General features: G+C 35.5%; 1 protein-coding gene across 1 annotated transcript; it reads right to left on the reverse strand.

Moving 5' to 3' along the window:
- Positions 1 to 16224: 16224 nt before the first annotated feature.
- Positions 16225 to 17145, reverse strand: LOC130850301 (olfactory receptor 140-like). The gene has a single exon (XM_057729743.1). The coding sequence runs from the start codon at positions 17137 to 17139 to the stop codon at positions 16225 to 16227; it is 915 nt and encodes a 304-aa protein (XP_057585726.1). The 5' UTR covers positions 17140 to 17145.
- Positions 17146 to 18632: the final 1487 nt, after the last annotated feature.

Consider the following 18632-nt stretch of genomic DNA (forward strand, 5'->3'; position numbering starts at 1 on the left):
CTAGGCTGAACAGGAGCTTAGTTTACATATTTGAAGCAGTTTACCTACAAAACAAGAGAGTACTTTTTAAAATGCACTGTAAATTAAACTTTTATTTATCCATTCAGTTAAAAAATGTGTATAGAGCATCTATTTGTGTCTAATGTGTCAGATATTATGATCACCAAGTTAAATAAGGCATACTTCCCTACCTTATTAATAAGTGCCCTTAAGAATATTTACACAATGCTGAGTCACAGTGTAGAGATATATCAATCAAACTTGATTCAGAAGATGCTTTCTGGAAAAAACAGTACTTTGAATTTTAATGGAAAAGCAATAGAATGACAGAAGATGGGAAGGGAATTCCAATAAAAGGTATGCCATTTCTAAAGCTCCAAAATTGTAATACTTGAGACCCACAGAAGCTAATATACACATTCAGTGTGAGTAAATCAAACTATGAATAGATGGACACTGCCTTGAATTGTCTCAGAACTCACTGAGACTTCTTTCCTGGATCTTTAGTTGGATATTCCTCTTTATCCTGACCAACAAATACTGAAGTGGTCAAATTTGTGTCTCCAGCCCATATCTCTACCCTAATTTTCAAACTTGTGTAGGCAACATCTCCAATTTTTGACCTCTCCAGTTGGATATCAATTTATTATTTATAAAACAAAATTTAAAAATTTCCACAATAAAAAAGATATTTCCCATCACGTTAAATAGTGCCAATTTTGATATAATTGTTCAGAAAAAAATAATCTCAGTGTTCTTCATTCCCTTTGGCTCTCATATTACTTATTGATGCTTTTACCAAGTCCTGTTATTTCTACTATCAAAATGTATCACAAATTGGATCATTTCCTAACCCTATTTCCTTCTTGGACCACTGCAATAGCCTTTCAAATATCTACACTTTTATTCTGGGCTCCAATGATTTGTTTTCTTGATGTAGACCAATTTTTACTCTTTAAATATTGTTCTGATTATGTTACTCAACTGCCCTAAACTCTTATAGTGGATTCCAATCAATCACTCACAATTTAGTGTATCACATTTAATATCAACAATTATAAAAACTGTAATCACCATTTTATAGTCTAAGAAAATGAGGTTTATAGCATCTAATTAATTTCCCCAAATGTCACACTACATTTTAAGTGATAAAACTAGAAGTAGAATCTAAATTTGATTTATTTAAAAATGATTTAATTTCTTCCATAATAAAGTCACACCATTGTGAAGCCTGGTTCCCACCATTTCCTGTTAGTCTTACCTTGTGGAAGCTTGTTCACAATCTGAAGGAAGACTTTTTAAGTTACATAAAGACCTGGAATTCTGTTTTCATCCAGTATGATAACAGAGGTTGAAAGGCTGCATTGTAGCTTGAAGAAATATTTTATTTCATTTAGCTGTCTGTTCATTTTCTCTATAGAGTCTTCTGATTATTCAGGAGACATTTTAATTGAATCATAGATTGTTTAAAAGAAATACCATGGTGACTACCAAAGAACAAAGGCTTACCATGTTTAAATAATTTATCAAAAAGACAGGAAAAACCTATGCTTACATAGGAAGATAGCAAATGGCCATTTCTAAGGAAATTTTATCTTAAGTAACTTCTTTCCCTACTAACTTCAAAATAGAAAAATAACATTCAATTGTTTAGTCATTCTCATTCTATCATGTTGATGTGGCCAGACTAGTTGATTTTAGATTTTGAGAGACATTCTTGTGCTGTTTTTTTTATTTTTGGATATGCAGTTCTTTGAGCCTAACAAAGGACCTTCTGAAAAAGTTCTATCTGTTCTTAAAAGGATATTATCTTTGTTCACACTAGGGACAAAGATCACTGGACATTTTATCCCTTCTGGCTACATTTATTAAGTCTTAGAATTGGAAAGTGTCCAAGACTGATTCTTGCTTAATTAAATTCACTGGGATTTTCCACTACATTTTAAAGGTATATCTGTATGTAAATATTCTACTAAATCAAATCACAGAAGTAAGGTCAGAAAGATGTAACATGGAGCAAGAAAAAAAAAAAAAAAAAGGCTTTACAAACATTTTAAGACTATAGCAAACCAGGAACAAAATATCAGCTAAATCATTTAATTCAAGTGAAGATGAACTCACCATGTACTTCCCCACCTGTCCTAGCAAGTTTTTCTTCCTCTTCATTTAATACTCAATTTACTCTACTCTACATTTGGCTAAATATACAAAAATTTTTATCACCAAATTAGATATAATATTTAGTTATTTTCCCATTATTATTTTTTTTAATTTAAGTTACCTATTTTATCCCATGAATGGTACTATGAATGAGGACACAACAATTAATAAAACAAGGAAAAACATCATATGGAAATTCCTTCCTGCATGGATCTTATATTCTTATGAGTCAGACAATAAAGAAAGAGACAATTTAATAAAGTAGTTTTAGTCTTATTCAGTGCTTGTAAGACAGCAATTAGTGTTCTGTGACACAATAAGAGGAAAAAATCTACTATGGATAATGTAATTAGAAATGACCATTCTTAAAAGGCGATGTGTAAACTGAGATCCAAAGGATGGGAAGTGGCTACCATTGCAAGCACTACTACAGACTAATTAAGTAAAAATTAAGTAAAATTATCCCATTTCAGAGGTGACTTGGTCTCTACATAGAAAACTCTACAAATTTAACGGAAAGTTTTATTGCATTACTATGTTACAAAGGAGCGGTGAGAGTGAATAGTTTTTTGTCTTTTTTTTTTTCTATTGCCTTGGGAGATTGACCTAAGAAAACATTGGTACAACTTATGTTTATGGCAGAGAATGTTTTTGTTTATTTCTTTGTTTCTTTCTGCCATGCTGCACTACCAGCCAGGAATTGAACCTGAGCCATGGCATCAAAAGCACTGAGTCCTAACCACTGGACCACTAGGGAATTCCCAAGGCTGTGCATTTGTGTTCTGATCCAGATTTTAATGGGAAAGCTTTCAACCTTTCAATGTTAAATTGTGAGCTGTGGATCTGCCACATACAGCCTCTTTTTCTTTCAGTTGCATTCCTCTATATCCAATTTGTTGAGAGTGTTTTTATCATGAAAGGATGTTGACTTTCTGTATTATCAATGAACAACAGAAAGAGGAAATTAAGAAAACAATTCCTTTTACAACAGCATCAAAAATACTAAGTACTAAAGAATTAAGCAAGGATGCAGAAGCTTTGCATACTGAAAACTACAAAACATTGCTGAAACATTATGGAATACACAAACAAATGGAAAGAAATTCATGGGGTGGAGTATTTAATATTATTAAGATGTCAGTCCTACCTAAAGTGATCTACAAATTCAGTGCAATTCCTATAAAAATCCCAAATTTTTTTTGCAGAAATAAAAAATCCAACCTAAAATTTATATGAAATCTCAAGGTAGCCAAAGCAATAATACTTCCTTATTCTAAAATGTACTATAAAGCTATGATAATCAAAACGCACAAGCTTTTCTCTTTTGCCTTGAATGCTCTTCTCACTGATGTGCTTAAGGATGATTCTGTCTCATCATTCAGATCTCAGTTTAAAAGTTGACTCTCAGAGAAGCCCCCTCATCCACCTAACTAGAGCTATCCAGTCACACATGCACCACTCATTACAATTTTTTACAATCAGTAAACACTCTATGACATCATTTTCATTTTTACATTTTATCTTCTACACTAGAAATTCAGCTCCATAACAAAAGGCAAACATTTTCTTCTTTATCACCATGTACCCTAATTCTAGAGGAGTCAGTTATGCTTCATATAAACTCAGCAAATATTCATCAATAAATAAATAAACCTCATGGTTATTAAAATTCTTGATGGTAATGTGAAATACCTATTGTACATATAGATTTGGAATTTTAAAAATAAAAATATTTCCTTGAATGTTGTGATGTTTGAAACTGATATTGTACTATTGTCATCATATAATCATATATTTTTTAAAATAAGAAAACATAACAGAATGGTCAATCAGGCTATGACCTGAGACTTCCCATTTGCCTAGTTAAGGGAGGCAGTTTTAAAAAGCATCAATGTCCCTCTAGTGACAGATAAAAAGAAACCTAGGAGAAAATAAACCTCCTTGACACTTAGAAACCTACTCTAGATATAACAGCAAGACTCGTTCCTACAGTTAAAAAAATATAGGTCTGTAGAGTTGCTCTCTTCTCATAAGAGAGAAATAATGTCAAGATATAGACATTATATTCTAAGGTATGTTGACTCCAGCATGAGTGATTCTTATTCTGCTTCTCTAAAGGAAGAAAAACTTAGCAGAGAATTTTGGTAGTATAATCTTCCATATCAAATAGTAAACTATTAATCTGAGAGTTTGCTCACTTTCAAAAGCTTCCAAAAAGAACATTTGACAGCATGCAAAACCAGATAGTTCTAACTCCTAAAGTGTTTATATTTATTTTTTCTCCCCCACTTTTTACCCAAGTTATGAATTTGCAGATATCAGAAAATCCAAGTTTCTTTCAGGCTTATGTCCAATAATATTTATTACGCACCTACTAGGTAACCAGCAGTGTTCTACTAACAATATGAATTAACATAATCCCTGCCCTTACAGAGCCTACATACTTGCGGGAAAAACAGAGAAAATAAAAGTCAAGAAGTATATATATATTTTTAAGTCTAGTTTGTGACATTGGTACTAAGGATATAAACAGATGAAGATTTGGAGAATAACTGAGGACAATGTCTAGAGAAAGCCGTTAGGGAAAACATGTCTAAGGAGGTGAGAGCTCATCTGAAGGAGGAAAAAATAAGATGGAGACAGACAAGCAAAAACTCTGGGAAAGAGAATTCCAGCAGTGAGCAGAGTAAGAGTAACAGAAGTCCTGAACTGGGAAATGCTTGAATTATTCAAAAGGCATGCTAAAAAAAAAAAAAAAAAAAAAAAAGAGAGAAAGAGCTGGAGAAAAACAGAGTGACAGAGAGAGTGACCAGAGCCTTGTGAGAAAAGTGATGGGAAACAAAATATACTAGAGAGGTAGGTGGTAAAAGGATTGTAGTATCTTAGCCTGACTTGCATTTTTAAAAGATGCCAATGGTTGCTGTGTTCCCAAAGGATTGAAATAAATGGGGAGGTGAGAGCTCATTGTCTTTATAAGAAAGATTAGTTCTTAGCATGTAAGTTAATGATCACATGAGGTCCCTTGTTTCATCCAGTTTCCTCATGGTGTTTTTAACCTGCCTGTTCCTCATGGATTTAACATGGGTGCAACTATGGTAAAGGACACCGTCATTGCCTTGTCTGTGGGGTAAGTGACCACAGATCTCATGTGCAAAAAAGTGTATGGCCCAAGAACAAGATGACCACCCTGAGGTGGGAGCCACAGGTAGAGAGAGCTTTATGCCGCCCTTCACAGCAGCAAGACTTCAGGAAGCAGAGGAAGACCACATAGGTGGCTAAATACAATTGTCTCTACCATCAGATGATACAATAAAAGGACTGCTCTTATAGCAACATTCTCTTTGCTAGGGATACTTAAGCAGAGGATGTCTGTCACTTTGTGGGAAAATAGTAAAGACCATTGCTTTAAACGAATAAACTACACATTCTCCAAGTCTCCTTTAAATACCCAAAGACCCACTCTTAGAATTATCCCTCTTACTAAACAATGCAGAGCTTCCAGGACACTCTTTGCAAATCTATGATATAGATTAACTCCAACCTCTCCCATCTCTAGACCAGGAACTTCAAAAAAAAAAAAATGTAATAGCCCTAATGAAGTAGAAGGAACATGTTCTTGTAAATCAGGATAACTGTGTTTTATTCCAGGATGTCCCTCTTACTCCTAGGATACGTTGCTATATTGTTCACCACTCTGGGCCTCAGTTTCCTTGCTTGGAGAATGAGGTTGTTTTGGTTGATGAGCAGAAAAATAGGGGAACAAAGGAGCCATCATGGGATTCTGTTCCTTTCAAACACAGCAGCTCAGCTCTTATTTGCATTAAATATTTACACTTCCAAGTAAGATATCTTTTGAGCCATTTCATGACTTAAATTATTTTAAAATGAAAAAGTCTAGGATGAATCGTTATGCTCCCTCTGTCTTAAAATCTATGAATTCATCACAAAGTTCTATTGACTGCAAGTTCACATTTCAGCTTCTTAGTTTGAGATTCAAGACCCTGCCCCATGGTAGTCAACATCACATTTTTCTATGATTCCCTCCCACTGCAGTCAAACCCATCTCTTACTGCCAGAACACACCTCAATCTGTTTTGTTCAGTGGAAAAGGTCATGGAGTCAAGAATAAGCAACATTGCTCTCCACTGCAGTCAGGGCAATTACTAACTATATGACCTTCAAATCCTGCAAATAATAAAACAATACAACAGCAGTTAAAATCAGTATGTGTGAAGTAGTTATTATAGGAGTGTACTATGCTAAGATCTTCATGGTTTTATTTTCTAATTTCCACAAAAAACCCATATCTGATAGCATCATCCTGATTAATGCAGTGGGTAAGCCTTAGAGAACTTGTGTAACTTGCTCAAAGCTTTCTGTTGTCTGTGTGATTAAGTTCATAGCTCAAGCTACTAACCATTATCCTCTCAACGCATCCAAGAATTTTACACCCTGCCTCACAAACACTTTCATGAGAATCAAAGGAAGTAACAGACATCAGATTGTTTGGACAGCACTATCCAAATACTCACCATAATTATTTTCCCTTCCAATAAGCTCCTGACTTCCTGTTTCCTATGCCTTTGTCATCTGTTAAACAAATGCATTACCATTCTTTTTTTAGCCTCACTTCATCCCCCAAATCCCCTTCACCTGTTACCCTGGATATTTGTTACATGCACCTGTATAGGTTACATATCAGCAATAATTCAATTATCTTCTAAACAATTTTTTTTTATATTTCATGTTGGTTTTATCTCCATGCATAGATAATTTATTCTCTTTCCACCAAATCTCTAATGCTGTGCTGTGCTCACACAAGTCATTTAATTAAATTTAATTACATACATAAAATTGAATTCATCCAAAGAAATCTGCATTGAAAAATGGGGCACAGGGAAACTGCTGAAAGCCCCTGTCTCCAGAAATGTAAGAGTATCTTTCTCAGAGCCTGGCTTATTTCTTTGACAGTCAGGCTCAAGAATCTCATTTATCATCTTCCATCTTTTCCATTTACATACCTAGACATGCGTTAGCCAAAACCAAGAGCTGGACCATAATGTGGACTTCCAGTTCTGTGTTGAATTATTGTCATCAGATCTTCTTTGCAATGTTGTTTAATTCTTTCCAGTGTTCCTGGGAAATACTATTCCTCAAAAGACTGTTCATATAAGGAAGTGAAGAATTACATTTCTTCAGTTGCCTAATTATTACCTAGACAGTGTGTATTTCTCATTTAATGGCGTGTCTCATAGTGCAAGGGACACAAGGCACAGCCTTCTCCATGAAGAGGGAGAGAGAATGAGTGCTCCTGAGACAATGCATGTGCAAAATAACTTTGAGAAGGGAAAATATGAGTGTGATTTATAGACTTCAGAAAAGAAGAATTGAGCTAATCCTTGACAAGGGAATTTTGGCAATTCTAAATTTACAAAGTTATAATTTAGAAAGTGAACAAGAAGAATAACGGCATGGATAAGACATGCAGAATAAAAGGGATAATATGGTGGACATACTCAAAATGCATGGACTTTGACATCAGAAAAATCTAGGTTTCATTATGAGCCTTCCGGGGATATAACTAACTAAATATCAGTTGCTTTTTTCAGAGTTGTTGTACTAAATATATTAAATTCCTAGCATTAAGTTCAAAATTTAATATTTAACCTTATAAACATTAAAATGTGATTTAAAATATTAACTTATAGTTTTAATGTTTATTATATATTACAATCTCCCGGTGTATTTTGTGTTCCTCATGTAAGTTAGTCACATACATCCCAATTATTCCAAGGTATGAGGTGCCCTGAGTAGATGCACCTAGCCAGACTGGAGTTCAATTGGAAATAAGTAGTAAGACCAATAATCCTAAAGAAACTTATTTATATTGTTGATTATTCACACTGCCCTTAGTTCTTGCTTCTGAGTACCTATAACAAATCAGACAATCTCTCTGTGCCTCAGTTTCATTCTATGTAGACTAGGAAAGTAATATTACCTACAACAAAGTGTTGTGAGGATTCAATGATTTTGTAAATGTAAAGGGCTTAGATCAGCATCCCTATTTCTTTTCCAAGCATGAGGAGATAGCTACTGACCACAAACAGTTAAAACAGTCACCCTGCCTTTGGCTCCTGAGCTTACATGTGCATCTGTTAAATGCTCCACAGGCTGGCAGGATATCAGCTAAATGACTCCTGAACACTTGGCAGGACAAAGGTGTTTGAAATGACTCTAAATGAAAAATCTTCCAAAACTATTTTCTAAAATAGTCTGCAGGTCTAACCACAAGTGGAATAGCTTAAATAAAAAGATCTGATTTTTAAATAGTATAAAAATAAAACATGATCCATGGCAAATAGTTTATACAGATAGAGAAATAGAAAGTTTATAGTTAAAGGACCTGTCCCAATCATAAGCACACAATGACCCACTACTAACAGGTTAGTCCACAGTCTTCAGATGTGCATTTGTGTGTAAGCATGTGTACAGTAATTTATGTGTTTTACTCTATATAAAAGTACATAAAATTAATAATAGACTTGAAATTCTAATTATAGTTTATGTGGGCACTGTCATTATTTATGAATTTTCCTTAATTTTAATTGCTATGTATTATTCCATATTATGTTTACAACACAGTTCCTTTAACCAGTCCATTAATTTAATTAAATTAATTAATTAATTAATTTATTTATTTATTTTTATACTTTTTTGGCCGCTCTGCAACACAAGAAGACAACCCTCAGAATGGGAGAAAACATTTGCCAATGAAGCAATTGGCATAGGATTAATCTCCAAAATATACAAGCAGCTCATGCAGCTTAATACCAAAAAATCACATAACCCAATCAAAAAATGGGTGGAAGACCTAAAAAGACATTTCTCCAAAGAAGACATGTAGATGGCCAACAAACACATGAAAAGATGCTCAACATCACTAATCATTAGAGAAATGAAAGTCAGAGCCACAATTAGGTATCACCTGACACCAGTCAGAATGGCAATCATCAAAAAATCTAGAAACAATAAATGTTGGAGAGGGTGTGGAGAAAAGGGAACCAGTCCATTTTTGATTGAATTTTTTTTATTTCTACTCTTCTGCTTTACACACAGTGCAACTTTTACTCTGTTGAGAAATCCATGTCATTACCAAGACAAAAAAGTATGCATATGTTTACTTTGGACATATTCTGTAACATTGCTCTCAAAGTTTTGAAGCATATTATATTCCCATGATGGCGTATTAAAGAGTAATTTTCCCAAAGTCTTACCAACACTAAATATTGTCAATATTGAGTATAATAACCAAACAATAAGGTAAAAAATCATTTCATTTTAATTTGTTTTAATTCAGTCATTCATTCCTAGAATTTTATTGATGACATAAATCATAAATGCATTTTTTGTCTTCAAGATTAAATTAAATGCAATGTAATGTCTATATAGAGATATATAATCTACACACTTATCCAAATTAAACTAATAATAATAATAAATCATTTAGTACATGGTATGTACCATACACCAGACATTTTGCTAATACTTTATACAAGTGTTCTCATTTAAACCTCACAATTAGCAATGATGAGAAACACTTTATGGCTGAGATAAAACAATAAATTAATTTGCTTAACACTGTGTAGTTAGTAAATGATGAAGCCTAGATTTGAATCCCAGAAGCCAGCTTTACAGTTGATATGTGTTTCTTGTATCTGAATTTCTCATGAAGCTAAATGATTTATTCAACAAAATACCAAATAACAGGAAGGTGATAGCAATGTACTGATATTTAGGGAGAGTCTCTGGGTCGTCATTTTTTTAAGGGTAGCAGTGCCCTGTGTTCTTCAGAAGACCTGTGCCCTGAGCACAGGTATCATCAACAGATATGACTCTAATGAAAGACTTTATTTTATTTATTTTTTATTTTTAATTAATTAAATACTTATATTTGCTGTGTATGGTCTTCATTGCTGCATGCAGGCTTTCTGTAGTTGTGGAGAGCAGGGGCTACTCTTCGTTGCAGAGAGCGCGGGCTAGTCTTCCTTGTGGTGAACAGGTTTCTCATTGCAGTGGCTTCTCTTGTTGCAAAGCATGGTCTCTAGGCCCACAGGCTTCAGTTGCGGTGTGTTGGCTCAGTAGTTGTGGCTCGTGGGCTTCCAGAGCACAGGCTCAGTAGTTGTGGCACACAGGTTTAGTTGCTACAGGGCATGTGGGATCCTCCCAAGCCAGGGATCAAACCCTGCTTTTGCATGCAGATTCTTAAACACTGCACCACTAGGGAAGCCCTGAAAGACTTTAAAAGGGTTATTTCTGACAGTAAGTCTTCCCAACTAACTTGCTTTCCTTGAAAGATAAGTGGAGATAGTATTATCTGCAGTAGCAGTTTCTCTGGATGGAAATTACTACACCATTTTAGATATAAAAATCACTGCTTCCTTGGAATGCTTCCAGAGGCAGGGGACTTAATCCCTGAACAACCTTCCTTAGTTTCACCACCCCATCCCTGAGCACACCATCAGCATCACCCTCAGCATCACACCAACACCAGCCTGGTGGGCAGAGCTGCTCACAAAGAAATGTGTGTGATTACACATGTGTGTGTGTGGGTGTATTTAATCCAACTTATTGGTTTCATTAAATAATTAGAGCCACTAAGTGAACAAAGCAGAAAGGAAAACACCATAAGAAGTCCTTCTCAAAAGTGATTACTAGAAAAATAATGTTAAAGGAAATTAGTACAGGAGAAAAGCAGAAAAAATACATATACTACATTCACAAGCACACGCTCACACAGAAAACTGCATGAAAGAAGAGAAACATAAAATCTGTCTAAAACTTTCAAATACATACTAGATACTCCTGTCCCTCCTTCTTCTAAGACATGTTGCTGAAACATAAACACACTCTTTTATTCGTTCATCTCATGATCTGGCTAGATACCAAAAGGTAGACACTTATGTTTTGATAATTTGCCAAAAGAGATTAAAGTAAATCAAGCTAAATTTATTGATAACTCAAGACTCTTCATTCTGAGGCTGCAATCTGTTTAAACAGACAAAACAGGTGAACTACTGACACATTTTAAATGAAATGTAATTGTCCCTGTATATAAGTGATAGAATTATTTCAATAATTACAAAATAGTAGTTCAAATTAATAAGAGCATATTTCATACTTAAGTTGTTAAGATCACTTCAAAAGCTCAGTCTCATATTATCTTTGTGACCTCTAAAAGCTAGTTAGAAGGCAGAGATTGTGCAAGTAAATTTTCTGGGATCATGTTGGAGCAGTCAAAGTTCTTGCCCCATCTAGGATGTACATATGCAAACTTATCTCTGCAAAAGATCTAGGAATCGTTACACACTAGAGTTTCGTCTTAGCGAATCCAAGCATGGAAATAAGTAAATCAGGGCCTGCGCTTGAAGCAAATCATCCAGTTCCTTAATGGGGAGTTATTTTGATAGGACCAGTGTTTCTAATGATTTTGAAGAAAGATTTTAAGCAGATGGTCTAAGTGTCCAAGGATTTATGTAGGAAAACCCCCTTGTGGATGGCAGAGGAATTCAAATTCCCTCTGCATTGGAAATGTTTCCAAAAAGACAGCCAGCTAAGCTGTTTACAAAATCATGGAATTGTGCCTGTCACTTAGCCATATTTGAGTTTAATTTGTAAGCAGTTTCCAGTTCACACCTTAGAAGAAACATCATTTTTGAGATGTTCTCCTTTGGGCAATAGACCTGGGCTAAAGAGGGCAGAGTGCCGTTTTCAAATAGCACAGGATTTCAAAAAGTGTAAACTTGCATTATTTCAACTGCATCCCTTTGAGGCTGTACCTCTACTGACTGAGGCACTAATCAACATACCAGTGAATTCCCATCCACCCCTGCAATAATTTGCTTTTCCCAGAAGCATAGCTTCACTGGAGCCAGGCCAAACTGGTGCTCCACACAAACACAGATCATGATATTAACCATTCAGTTATTTGCTCTATAACTAAGCTCTCATCTTCAGTAGAAGAATGGCCACACCACGATTCATGTGCCTGATGATATAGAGGAGGAGAAGTCAATAGGACTTGTTCTTGGCCACCTAGCTAGTACCAAGGCTGAATTCTTCTATCATCTTATTTGGTGTTCTCCACATCTTTCAAGACTGTTACTAGCATTGTGTCACATCTAGCTGCAGGACAGGTACCTTTATAATGAATTTGAAAATGTTCCTCAGGTAGAAAAAATAAGAACTAAATTCTTTCTCAATGCATAATAATTAGTATTATCAAGTGGCATGCTTTTAGTTCAGAAATATTTAGGGTTATAGCCTTCATCCCTTTCCTAACTTCAGTTCTAAAAATACCAATTACAACACATTTCACAAGAGATTACAACTGGTTCATTAATGTAGCTGACCACATGCTCTGGGAAGTTTCCTGAGAAGGAAGAGTTTCTCAGTTGTACTGAATGTGATCCTCACAGGTGATGGGGCAGCATCTGTGCTTGGATGACCTCTGCTAACACTCTAGTTATTCCATGGTCTTATGCAACTATTTAGACATAAATTAGGACAGTATTCCTGAATCCTTTTTCACTATTCCCCCCAAATGTGCTTTCTTAGACATTCTGTTCCCTTAATCATCTCCCCTTGAAAAAAATAATACCACAAATATGCCACCTATTTATGTGCTTTGTGTATATCTGTGCATTATAATATAAAAACAGTAAGAACTGTTCAACCTCCAAGGAACTATTTTTACTGTGTTGTGAGAGATATTCCCCCATTTCAAATGCACATTTTTAAATTACTTATCTTTAAAAAGAAGGAGCATAACATACTTGGACCAAAATGAAATTCTATCTGTGCTCCAAACGGATGCACAAATCTCTATGCAATTCCTTTCTCCTGAATCGCCCTCTTGTAAAATGATTTTTATCTTACCCATTACTAACAAAATTATATTTTTAGTTTATTTACTTGCATATTATCCACCTACTCCCCACTGGAATGTAAGTTCAACACAAATAAAACCCTTGTTTGTATTATTCAATGTTGTATACCCAGCTTCCACAACTCTCTGGCCCACTGTATGCACTTACTGAACAGTATTTTTTGGATTGATTCAATAAGTCTAAATCACCTAAACTAAACTGGCCATGGAGCCATTTTTTCAGGTAATAAATGTTAACACTATAGGATAACAATGGGAAAAGCCCTATGGAAATAGCACCTATTCAGTTCTTCATGGTGCTACTTAATGCCCAAACAGAGTAACAATTTCCTCAAGGATTGAGTTGCCTGTTTTTCATATAAACATCTCTTTCTCTCAAGTGTTCTTTCCCTTGAAATTCAACCATTTGAATTTCCTTTCTTGAGGCTATTACATCTCACTTTTCAAAATGACCATAAAGGGTCATATATCTGCAAAGTAGAGATCATCAGACAGCTTTTCCTTGACACAAGAGGAATCAAGAGAGTAAGAGTTTCCTGGGAAATGAAGGTAAACAGTGAGATAAAGGGAAGAAAGTGCCCCCTGCCCCAGGAAAAAATAATGGAATAATGTCTCAGTTTCAGTCTTCACAATGTGGCCAATGATAAGATATGTGTTAGGTATTTTCACTCCGTGATACCAAGAGGTATGGTTAATTGAGAAGTGTATAGGAAGCAAAGTCTAAAAGACTTGATATTGTTGTTTAACCTCATTGAATCTCATTTTCCTCTTGTATGATGTAAAATGGAGTTAAAACCTCTCTAATGATACTTGGTGGTCATAAATAGAGGTAAAGCATGTAAGGAACCTAACAAAATGTATGCCTCATAGTTTGCCTCCAACAATAGTGAACTCAATCCCCCCAATTAATGCCTAATATTTTCATGGAGTTAAAAGTCCAGACTAAACCAAAATATCCTTACACAGCAAATACAAATATAATTTATGTCATTTATTTTTAGGAAGAACATACTTACTTCCCCATAGTTTTTTTAAGTATTAGAAATAAGCATGTGGCAGTTGTTCCTCAGGAGGGATTCTTGATGATGAGCGCAAAGGAGCATCGAAACAAACTTTAAACTTACAAACCAGCAAGACACTATCTACTGAGAACACCGGACAGCCTTGCACTTCTTTCTTCAGTTCTCACACCTTCCATGTTTGCTGTTGACAATGTATAATCTGTGCCTCATTAATCTTTTCACCTCTCCACTGAGTCCCTGGTATAGCCCCTAAGACACAATCATTGGCCTTGTTTCCCTCTTCAGATCTTCCATTTGGTCTTACAGTAGAAATGATGTTTACTCAATAGTTTTCCTACCTTTACCCCTGGATTACTCTCATCTCCCCTCTAACAGTCACAGACAAAATGAACCACATCATTTAGTCTAGATTCTCAATATGTTTCATTCTCAGCAGCAATTATGAACTTTATCATTTTAATAAAGTGCTGATTTTATCATCTTTTAGGCCTAGATGTTGTTGGAAAACTTTTGTTTCTTATGAATTTGAGACAGTCATGCACACATTAGTAAACATGGTCACTGCAGTATGATGCTCTGGCATTACTGTGCGGTCAAATTATAGAAGAAATAGCTCCAATTGATCACTGGGTTTAAGAAAGTGACATTTCAGAGAAGTAACAGGCATTGGTGTGTTGTTCGCAGAGAGGCTAGATTTATGAGTTATGTCATAATCTAGAATGATCTGATATTCTCCAGGTGCACAGAGGAGAATTGCAGGTATCCCCACTTTCCAAAAGTTGACCTTAGCTATTTTGCTTTTATGAAGGCCAAAATTAATCTTGTTTTTACTAATGAGAAAAATCTGAAAGGGATTTTTACATTTACAAAAGCATCTTTTACTATAATACCAACTTGTAGTGCTACACTTGAGACAAGGCTACAAGAATTTTAACAACATTTTCTAGAAGGACAAAGTGAACACTTATGACTACAGATAATTTTTGTATTTGTAGACCAAAATTAACATGGACAACCGTGTTTCATTTGAAAGAAAGTAAGACTGAGTTTTAAAGACTTGGATTAGAAGTTTGTAGCTGAAACTTTTGAAAGGAACTTGTATTCCAGTGTAATCCTGATACACTAATGGGGGCAGCACATGTGATATGAGTCAGGTAAGTTAGTAAACCTCTCTTTGCATCAATTTGCTTCTCTGTAAAATGGGGAAAGTGCTAATGGAACCACCAGTTTAGTATGTGGATAAATTAACTGAACTGAACATGTCTGATAGATAATAAAGGGTTCATGTAATTGTAATATTTGTAACAGACCTACAGAGCAATAGCTTTGGAGCCTAACCATATGCTTTCATGTTGAAACTTGATAAAAGATTTTTATCATTGTTGTTTTGAATGGTTCCTCAAGTCTTGGTATGGAAAAAAGAAAACATTTCTGTCATATTCAAGAAAAACTCTGAGCCATAAGGATATTTAAGCAAATATGAGCAAATTAAGAGCAATTTCAAAATTTCAGGACTAATTTATGGAGCAAGAAAGGAAGTAGATTGTGAATTATTCATTCCTCCTTTTGTGGGTGTTTCTCTATTTGCTTTTGGTAAATTCAAAGATCAAAAATGAAATTCAGCAGTGCTTCTTGCATTCCCCATCTGTCCCTTCCCTATGTATATCTATCTAAGAATTTGTATCCCTGACTACTTTACCACAGGCTAAGCAAAAATAAAAGTTCTGAAATCAAGATCCTATGGAAAAGTCAATTTCATCTAAGTAATATATATGAAGACTTTAGTAAAATATCAGTAAGAGTGGAGAAAAACTTGTTCTACAGTCGTCAAACGTGGGGTTTGCAGTTGTTCTTTCCATTGCCTGTTCTGAATCCATGAGCATGAACACTGAAGTCTTGGTAAAGTTCAAGTTATCAAAATGCCTACTAAATGCCCAGCAATTATTAAATGCTCAATAAATGTTAGATTCTAGGCCTTTTTTTTTTTTTCTTTTTGTCAGTGATCTGCAAAATTTCTTTCTTTCTCTTTCACAATTTAAAACAGGTATAAATCTCCCTCCGTATATAAAGTATCCCTTTCTCGGCATTGTGCTCAGTCTAAGTTACTCTCCTCTTCAACAAACTCCTCATGGCATTTTTCACCTCTGTGTTTCTCACTGTGTAAATGATAGGATTTAACATGGGAGTGAGGATTGTATAGAACACACTTACCAACTTGTCCCCAGGATAAGTGGTCACAGGACGTGTGTAGCTGAATATACAAGGGATAAAATAGAGTACGACTACTGTAAAGTGGGAGCCACATGTAGACAGAGCTTTGCGTTGTCCATCAGAGCCATGGGATTTCAGGGAGCTCAGGATGACTATGTAGGAGATGAGTAGCATGAAAAAAATGAACAAGCACATGGCCCCACTGTTAGCTGCCACCACGATTCCAAGCCTGTAGGTGTGGCTGCAAGCAATTTCCAACACTGAGAAGAAATCACACATGAAGTGGTCAATAACATTGGGACCACAGAAGGTCAAGTCCATAGTGAAAAGAATCTGCACCATGGCATGTAGGATCCCCCCAATCCAGGTCACCCCCACCAGGAGCTGGCAGAGCCCCTGTCGCATGATGGTTGTGTAGTGCAGAGGCTTGCAGATGGCCACATACCTGTCATAGGCCATGACAATGAGGAGGATGATCTCTGATCCTCCCAGAAAGTGTGCCAAAAAGAGCTGAGTCAGGCAGCCACCCCAGGAGATGGTTCTCCTCTGGTTCAGCAGGTCAATGGTCATTTTGGGGATGGTGACAGATGAGTATAAGGCATCTATGAAGGCCAAGTAAGTGAGAAAAAAGTACATGGGAACAGAAAGTGTAGGGCTGAGGGAGATGGTGATGACAATGAGCAGATTGGCCAGCACAGTAAACAGGAAGATGAACAAAAAGACAACCAAGAGTATTTTCTGCAAGTGTGGATTCTGTGTGAGTCCCAAGAGAACAAATTCAGTCACATTGTAGGGAGACATGAGGAGATCTAATCAGCAAGTAACACCTTCCTGGGGCCTGAATTACCAACCAAGGAATAAATAATGATATCTGTTAATCTTGAAAGGATTGTGCTCTGAATTTCTTAGAACTAAAAGTAGAGCAGTCACTGTAACTGGGGAGCATGTCTCTGGCATTCTTGCCCCAGTTATTATTTCAAGTCTTTCTTATTTCTTCCCTGATAGCTTTTTATCTCTTCAGACACCTACCCCGTCACCTGTAAAACATCTATAGGGCAATATTTGATGTGTATTTTACTGAGAAAACATGGTGCTATGTACATGAGATTTGCATTCTCTTTCTGTTTCCTACTCCATTTGACTTCACTGCATTATCTCAGTGTCCCATGCTTCTGAGCCTTCTTGTTTCTGTGAGGTTACAAATTGTAATTCTCAGCTGTATCTTGTAAACTGAGAGGTCCTGCACAAAGGTGAGTTATTCCTTCTTCCATGAGAATTTACATTTGAACTTTTAGCTCTTACTGTGTAAAGAAAAACATGATCAGTAATTATCTATCATAAGCAGGAAGTTTAGGGAAATATATAAGTCCTTGGTGACACACCCTTTCTGGTACCTACCGGAACACATAATATATTTAGGTGTTTTTCATCACTGCACCTACCATAGTGCCTGGCATAATGTCTGCAGTGCCTGAAACCTATTAGGTGATGAGTAAATGCTCGGTGAATTGTCATTCTCCATGGATAAGAATAGTTCTGCTTTCCCAGGCTATAAACTTACCAGGAATTCAAGTGTGAAAATAATAATTGCCTCTAGGGAAGAGTATATTACTGGGTCATATTAAAATCAAGATAAGTATAGTGTTTTTAAATGATATATTTTCTTCTTCAAAATTATTTTCCACATACAATAAACATAGCAATCTTCAATAACTTTTCAGCTTCACTAGACTTGGATAAAATAAACCTCTTGCATAGTTATTCCATACAAGAGGATCAGTTAATCAAAGGAAATCCTGTTTTCAAAGTTCTAAGAGAAAAAAAAATAACATAGAGGACAGAAAAAGTTTAATAGATAAGTTAGAGAGATAGGTAATGTATTATACATATAAATATATAAACACCAACTAACAGAAACATATATAAAATCTGTTACTTACTATAAGTATTATTGCAAGTTCACTCATTCAATAAATATTTATTTGACACTTACCTGTATATGAATGTATGTTACTTCACACAAAGTCATGAGGAGTGTCCTTGTGAAATGACCTTAAATGCCTGCAATTTTATTACCAAATAGTAGCAGCTCACCCATCCATGATAGGAATGAGCTTCCTGTCCTTTATGTTTCTGCTATATGCATTCTCATGCCTTCTTCTCCCATCTTTACAAAGGATCCATCTTCCATCATTCCTGATTACAGGATACTGAATTACTAACAGAGTGAGAAATTTGGGGGACATAAATTTCCCAAAGAAAAGAGAAAACATAAACATAATAAAATGCATTCT

This window comes from Hippopotamus amphibius, chromosome 3 (genome assembly GCF_030028045.1).
Source record: "Hippopotamus amphibius kiboko isolate mHipAmp2 chromosome 3, mHipAmp2.hap2, whole genome shotgun sequence".
NCBI classification, from domain to species: Eukaryota; Metazoa; Chordata; class Mammalia; order Artiodactyla; family Hippopotamidae; genus Hippopotamus; species Hippopotamus amphibius.

Excerpts from the sequence above, each read along its gene's own strand:
- LOC130850301 (XM_057729743.1), bottom strand. The coding sequence starts at position 17,139 with ATGTCTCCCTACAATGTGACTGAATTTGTTCTCTTGGGACTCACACAG.